General features: G+C 30.8%; 1 protein-coding gene across 1 annotated transcript; it reads left to right on the forward strand.

The window, feature by feature from the left end:
• The first annotated feature begins 4349 nt into the window (after nt 1–4349).
• On the forward strand, nt 4350–8004 carry LOC133186051 (uncharacterized). The gene is made up of 4 exons (XM_061321330.1): nt 4350–4412; nt 5180–5367; nt 6133–6219; nt 7521–8004. Exons 1-4 carry the CDS (start codon nt 4361–4363, stop codon nt 7785–7787), a joined length of 594 nt encoding a protein of 197 aa, XP_061177314.1. The 5' UTR covers nt 4350–4360; the 3' UTR covers nt 7788–8004.
• Nucleotides 8005–8455: the final 451 nt, after the last annotated feature.

Here is an 8455-nt window from a genome sequence, read left to right on the forward strand (position 1 = left end):
GTTAAACTTGAAAAAATTGTTTTGAATATGCTACAGCTGCGAATGACATAAGGATTTAATTTTTTTTAACTTTTGCACCGCGCCGTGCATCATACTCCGCAGAAATCATCGGCATCATCACGTGACAAAGATCCAGGGTATCAGCAAGTAGTTCATCTTGAGTTCTGAATATAAATACTAAAATAGGCCTACATCTCCATGTTGATGACAATAAATATGTTTATCATTTATCACTAAGTGATTTAATTCCATGGATGAATCAATTTGATGAACAAATGCACTAAAATTTCTATTTATATAATTTATTAAATATTTTTATTTTAAATCTTATTTTTAAATTTATTTCATTTTATTTTACTTCTCTCTCTCTCTCTCTCTCTCTCTGTCTCTCTCTCTCTCTCTCTCTCTCTCTCTCTCTCTCTCTCTCTCTCTCTTTTTTTTTTTTGCTTTGAAGACAGTCTGAAATAAAAAAAAAAATGATCACACTTTCAGCTGTGATTCTTTGTATTGTGAAAGTACTTTTTAAAATGCTAAATTTTGTTTGTGGCCGATTTGATGCTTTGGATCAATTTTACCTGTTTATTTATGTGACACAGAATTAATTCAAAAACTTCTACATGAAAAGAAAGAGTCTCCGCGTGTGAGCTAAGGCTAGATATAGACGTTTCTATGCAAATGAGCTAATAAAACGCAGAATATGTATATCATATCTTTTAATTCATTTTTTTCATGCATATTTAGTACCAACGAAATGATATAGCCACTACACATTATGACATCATATTATGTCATCATAGTTCTTTACTATTCGAAGTAATAAAATACATCAACAGATCAACTTTGGCACAAGGGCATGTACATATATTGTACTATTTAATATTACATAAAAAGGATAAAATGCGAAGTAGAATATTCTAAAGATATTAATAAAATTACTGCACAAATCCTACGCACTTTCTCATTTAATCAGAATTCAAGGAAACTTACACCGGACTTTGCATTTTTCCCCATCTCAACTCAAATCTATACGAATATTATCTAAATAATTGAACTGTTGATTTTTGTGCAGCAATATAATCACTCCTTGAAATATTCTGTTTTTAATTATACCTCGCTTCTGTAAAAAGAAAAAAGGTATACAATTGCGCCGAAGCTTTTCCTTCTGAATCAAAGACCAATGACGCCATAATGAAACGGCACAAAATGCACTGGTCATAAATGTCGCGGGCACCAAGTACTTATTAGAAAATAAGTCTTAACCTTCTCTGTCTAATAGCCATAACTCATATGTGTTTTAATTAATTTATTTGCATAGAAACGCCTATACTAAGCCTTAACTCACTTGTGTATTACTATGGCTTTCAATTCTATATTTGCTACACGACGTTTTGTCAATTAACAATATTCTTTTTCATTCCTATGTTGATTCGATATCTCATTTTAAACTCGAAAAAAAATACACCACAGAGTCTGGCACATCTGTTCCATAATTGGATATTTTACTGGAAAAAGACGTTAATGGCAACATGGATATTGTCCAAAACACAAAGTGACCATGGCCACGCATTCTAGCCCATTTAAGTACATATCTTGCTTCTTTACAACACAAAAACCTTATACTTCCTGGTACTTTAATATGGTTTCTGCATGACTATTTTTTTCATCAAAACTTTAATTTTATTGACGGGATTCTTGTTTCATCTAAATAATATGTATTTTTTTTATTGTTAACAAAAACAAATATTTTTAAAAATGCAATGAAATAAACGTAAAATTTCATAAATCACCAAAATCTATCATTATAATATACAATACACTGAACTTTTTCTATTATATAAATGAAAATTCAAAGAAGAATTAACAGGATAAGCTTTATAACGAATATCGTATTACTTGTTATCTTCCCCTTTATATCGTCATTCTTTTGTGCCATCGTTTTTCGAAATGGCGATCATACGTGTAAAAATGTCGCTGCTACCAGAGGACGGAAATTGAATATATTGGCATTAATAACCTCTGCCATTATGATTATCTGTAATATTGTTGGATTTGCGTTATTTCGGTTAAAAAGAAAAGCATAGAATAACGGTAGAGATGAAAACAGTTTTTCTTTCAATCAGAGACTTCATTGGATAGATCCGTTTCAGCAAAGTAATAATGGATTTACTGGAATTTACCAACTGCAGGAGTATAGGATGAGAGACTTGGACAATACGTCACTTCCTCCAGGCATTAGAACAGCGATTGGCATTAGTTTTACTGACCACACAGATCCACCACCCGCCTACATCTAAATTTAGCACATCAAATAAAAAAAAAATGTTCGGGAACTAAATGTTCATTGCATTTTGAACTTGAATAAGAACAAATATCCAAGTCTATTCAATCTTTATGGTAATGTAGTAACAAATAATTAATGAATCTCTCTGCTATCGAGAGGGTTGTTTAATACAGTATTCACTACAAGGTTGAACCGATGAACATTTTCTTCACATCTTATAAAGTGTTCAATTTGTGTAATAGATAAATTGCATCTTTTGATTTCCTACATACGCCCTTTGGCATATAACAGTATGAAAAGTGAAGATTGGTGCCAAAAAATTCATATTAAGCAACATCACTTACACTAGGAACCATGTCACTCTAATCTTAGTCGCTAAAATTAATCTCATATAAATTTACAAAGGAATATTGTTTAGTTTAGGAAGTGTCCTTTCTGACATATTCATTTTATCAAATAAAATCTGCGACGTGACTTTTTTTTTTTTTAAATAGTCATGTTGCAGATTTTTTTTGTTGATAAAATGAAACATGTCAGAAAGGACACCGGCCTAATTGTTTATGTGGACTATCAGAAGACTCATACTATATGTGTTTATTTATAACAAAATCCTCATGTAACAGGAAGACAATCTTTAACGAAGAATCTATTGTCATTCAATAATTTGTACAAATTGGTATATAAATAGAAATTGCATTTAAATATCATTTTTGAAACTACTTATGTATTTGTAGTAAATCAAATAACCGCATGGTGGCAATTTTGCAAAATTTTGTATATGGAGTAACTAATTTTTTGAATTTGTGTCTTATTCTTTTGACTTTTGTCAATCAAAGATGTTCCGTTTATTTGTCGTTAAAATACAAAACTTACAGAGTGCAAAACATCTGATAAATTGCATTTTTTAACAATGAAAACATGGGGGAATATCGTTTGTATATTTTTTGAGTCAATATCTCCATATAAACATGTGCATTGTAATCTTTACTGGAATACGAAAGGATTGAGCAAAAATTAGGAAGGGATCGCGGGAAGATGGTTCAGATGGTTGAGACATGTCCATTTTAAAATTAATCCTTTTAAATTGTTATCTTGATATAAACATGTCCTCTTTAGAAGAATACACAAAAATTTGGCCAAAATGAGTATGGTCTTTTTTTTCAGGGGGTTGAGAACATGCCTCCCCTCCAAATCCCAATAGTTTCACCTTTCTTATCTAAATTAGATCATTTCACCTTTTGTAGAGTACAAAAGGATTGATTTAAAAATTAGAATGCATCTGATCAGACAGTTGGGATACCCCTCCTGAAGCAAAACTTTTTTCACATTATTCGGTCTTCTTTATTCAACGTGTAAAAAAAAGTTTTATTTGACCGTATTTTATCATTATTGTCAAAAACTGTTAGTAGTTTTTTCATTAATAATAAAGGATTTTTTTTTAAATCAGATATTTGTTAAGCATTGCCTAAATAACCCTTGATTATGATAATATCACTGTAGGAAAGAATAAAAACGGTTGATACACGGAAAGGGTTATTTAGTATGAAAAGAAAGTGCATGCTCCCGCATTTTCCTTTAAAGTGCGTAGAGGAAATTTATACATGCATTGTTTTTCCTTACACGCACCGTGATTTACAAATAACTTTTAACGTTAGTCAATTGAAATCATAACAGTTGCTTTAGAAATATCATGGACAGAAAATCCATTTGAATAAAGAACGTCCATGCAATTGGTGTTTACAATTATACTGTATGGTGTAATTTAAACAGTTTTAAAACGGCTTGCTTGTTAAATACTCATGCGGAAATTTAAAGTTTTGATTGTTCCTGTTGTGTAGCAGGGAATGCAAAAAACTGTTTTAACCTTGTGCTGCCTTCCTTGCGGATTGTTTACGTCACATATCAGGATATGTTAAACAACTTGTGTGAGTAAGCAATTATTTGTCCTTCAAAGAATTTTTTTTCTAAAATGTAGATTACTTTTGTGTGTTTGTAAGATAGGTACATGTATTAATTTAGTTTAATTAATCTTAACTGAGATATTGTTTGACTAAATGTAGAGTGACCATGAATACCAATATGAACACCAATGACGGACAAAATCGTGAAAATGTCGTCAATAATGCAACAAGTAAGAATAAGAACTTTTTTTACGATTTTGTTTTTGGTTTTTGTCTCGCTAATTGAACCATATTGAGTATAGTGAGCAACACTATGTGGCCACCTTGTTATTTAAATCAATCGCCTTTTTCATTATTTAAAGAAGTTGATTTTTTTTTAATGATCCGAGCCTATGTTCATGTTTTTTCATGATGTAAATACGAAGGATCTATTCATTTTAATTATTATGTGTCAAATAGCATTCAATTCATAAAATAACTAACCTGTAACTCAAGGTAGTGTTTGCAGATTAAAATACATGCATATACACATGTATGCTAAAATAAATTAACTGTCTGAGTTGAATAATAAATAGTCAACTAAGAAATTGATTCAACTCAGGAATGAATGCTGGATAAATGTAAATTATTAGTGAATTTCTATTAATGTCTATGAATGACACAGAATAAACGTTTCAAAATTACATGTTTATATACAGATTATAGTATTCTTATTAAATGTAAGTCATAACATTGTATTAAAAACATCTAATTTCTGCATTCTATCTTTAGAAAGTGAAATAATCACGCGCTTTCCTTTCGCCAAGTAACCATTATTCCATTATTAAACTGAAAACATTGACAAGTCTTCAGCCTACTAGCTGATTTAGGGTCAAAAAATTTCTTAACCAGAAATGTATATAAATGCATTCTTTTCACGCATGATAAAAAGTAACAACTTATCATGTGTGCCAACCACTCTACAGCTCTTCCTCAGGTATATCATTCTTTTTAACAGATAAAACAATACAAAAAGGAAAAGTTCAACAGAAGCTATACACACTTTCCATCGTTACAATCATGGTCTCCATTATTACGATCGTGGTTTCCTTTCCCAATATCCTGGTAGGAACTCTGATCATTATATTTAAAGGAAACGTGAAACTTCCTCACTCACCCAGCGGCCCTATATGGTCTGGAGCACTGGTATTCTTTATTCACAATCTTTGATGTTTTATATTTGGTCAGACAGCACGATGCTCAATTACATATAATTTTTCACAAGACTTTGTGATTGAAGTATTAAATTCTTTCCCTTCCTGTAATGAATGATTGGAAAATTATTGGTAATTAGAACAACTTTATTCATTTGATTACTGTATATAGGTGTAATTTCACACCAATCATATTTTCACCCCAATTTGCCCCCACTGTATTGGGCGAATTTACAGAAAGAAAGTTTTACCTTTTTAAAAAAAAGAACATTGCAAATTACTATTGGTTGAATTCATTACTGGGTAAATCGATTAAGCATTTGATTGAACGGAAACAAAATGTGGCGAAATTGATCCACATACAGTATTTCGATAAATGAATTTCCCTGGGCGGGGATTCACATGTTTATTTTATTATATTTACTGAAACAGAATTATAACATATTCGATCAGTTAAAGCACTGTAAATATCTTAGTCCTCTAAATCCATGAAAATAGATGTGCAATTTTTTTCATTGTATGTATGAAGCCATCTTGAAATAGTTCTAATGCATTAGCTTTTTTGATAGAGTTCAATGTCATTTTTGATAATGTTCATTGTTATTTTTTATCTGACTTCATGCTATTTGATATAGTTCAATGTTATTTTTGATATAGTTCATTGCTATTCTTGGTATAGTTTAATGTCATACTTTGTTCATTATTCTTGATTTGTATACTTGCACATATGATTTTCCATACATGTATTGAAATGCAGGTGCTTGTATGTGGTATACAATGCCTCTTACTTTCCTGGATGGGCTTTGGTTATATTGATTTGCCTCCATCTTCTTCTCCCAATCATGTAAGTCACTTTTTAATGGGATTGTTTTTTCTTTGTCAGTTTAGAAAGGCAATATATATTGTTTACTGAGAGTGCATTAGTTCCTAAGAGGTCAAGCATCTGCTATAATATCATCCTTTCCACGTTACATGGCTATATTGTAATTGAAAAGTGTTTAAATCTGAATAGAGTACATTGTGTATTAATTTTGATCAATATTTTATGCATGTAACAGATTCCGAAGTATTCTTAGGATTGTATTTTGACATTTGTATCTTTGCATTTGAGTATTGTAGACCTTTTAATTTTCGCGACACCTTATTTACGCGAGATAGTCATTGACTCTTAATTAACGAGACATAATAGTCACGAATAGTGAATATTGCTCTATATAATCTTTAGGAATACTATTATACACAAGAATGAAATTTTCGTGAGCACACTGTCTCGCGTAATTACGCGTAAAAAAAGTTCTCGCGAATAAAAGTGATTTATAGTATACTTTTGACTAATCAACAAATGCATCTACAGAATTTTCAATATATATATATATATATATATATATATATATATATATATATATATATATATATATATATATATAATATACAAATATAAAATTTTACCAATATGAATACTGCATATCTGTCTCTCTCAAGCACCCATCATGGTCTCCCTTAGCTTTGAAGACATCACGACATCCTGTTCGATCAGATAAGCAAGAAGTTAAAATATAGTGCTTCCTTGGATGGTAGGCAGCTCACATAAAGCGATCATTCTTTAAAGTCGTTAACGCCTCCATCCTTGCATTTCGTGTTGGAAAGTTCTGGCCAAGACGGTAGTGTTTTTCTTAATGTGTAGGATTTTCAGTGCTGTAACCTTTATATTTTAAGTTTACTAGATCTTTGGCTCAATTTTGTTTGTACGTTAATTAATGACATCATCAAAATTTTATCTTAAATAGATATATAAAACGTGGAATTTTTGAAAGTGTAATTCACCAACTAGACCCTTGCCTATGTTTAAGTGCTAGATTTTGATCACGTACAATTAAATTTATCATATGCAGAGTATCTATCTTCACTTGGTTGGTTATGTTTAGTGAAGTGTTATTATTTTAAATCAAATTAATTTGTAGTTTACGGATTGTTTGTGTTTATCTAATGAAAACTGATTTATTAAACATATGCAATGTTTTTATGACTTAGGGTTCAATTTTTAAAATTTATTATTTACATCTATGTATTCCTATGTAAAGCTTTTAGGACTCTTAATCTTTAACATAGGAATACATACATGTAAAATTATTTTCTTTTGAACAGATGAGGACGTGCAATGATGTAGGCAAGCCGAGCGTGTTCATGACTATTCTGTCTCTTTTATTCTTTGGATTTTTTGTTTTATATTGTCCTTGGAGTCTTGATGCTCAAGATCATTGTACTCTTAATATAGAAGAACAAATGTTATTGAACCTTCTAGCAATCGTTATCTCTCTCATAATTATTATCTGTAGTATTGTGAGAATTATTCTACTTCGTTCAAGTGATAAAGCTTTAGGAACTGCAAAACACCATCAACGAGTTTTATAGAAGGTTTAGAATTGCAGGAAAAAGCAAGCAAAGGAGTTTAAAGGACTATAACCACAGCAACGGTGAAATACGGAGATCGAGATCACAGAGTATGAATTCATATTATCAAGAATATGGATCATCGTTTTATCCTAATTTCTCGCTGCAGACAATTCTCTATCACACGAAAAGACAAATCCTTAGAGAAAAAAGTGATCGAAAACATTCACAACCTGTATTGAGATGACATCCTTAACTACACGAAGCCATCATGATACAAGTATATAAAAGATTCATGTTTGCGTATGTACATTGTGAGGTTCATGTTGAGTCTTTGAACCCTCGGTGCACAATGTCACAAAATAAATTTTACCAAATTTGCTCTCAATTTATATTATTTTGTTGGATTTGAAATCTTCACATTTCACTTGGATGGGTTTTCATGGAAGGGGGCTTACTGTAGATTGTTCCAAATCTTCTTAAAGGTAAAAAATCAAGATGATTAGTTTTTAAGCAGGAGTTATGTTGGCAAAGTGTCGTTCAACTCATTTTGCGATCCTTAACCAAGGTTATCTTCTCAACGCGAAAAGAATGAGAGAAGAAAGTATCTATCAATATATGCATGTAAAGAAGTTAAATGTAAAATGTAAATAGCTAAGAAAATTGGAAGTTTAAACTCACTTTAACGC

Source organism: Saccostrea echinata, unplaced genomic scaffold, assembly GCF_033153115.1.
Source record: "Saccostrea echinata isolate AGI-Se365-2 ecotype Australia unplaced genomic scaffold, CSIRO_AGI_Sech_v1 ptg000012l, whole genome shotgun sequence".
NCBI lineage: Eukaryota > Metazoa > Mollusca > Bivalvia > Ostreida > Ostreidae > Saccostrea > Saccostrea echinata.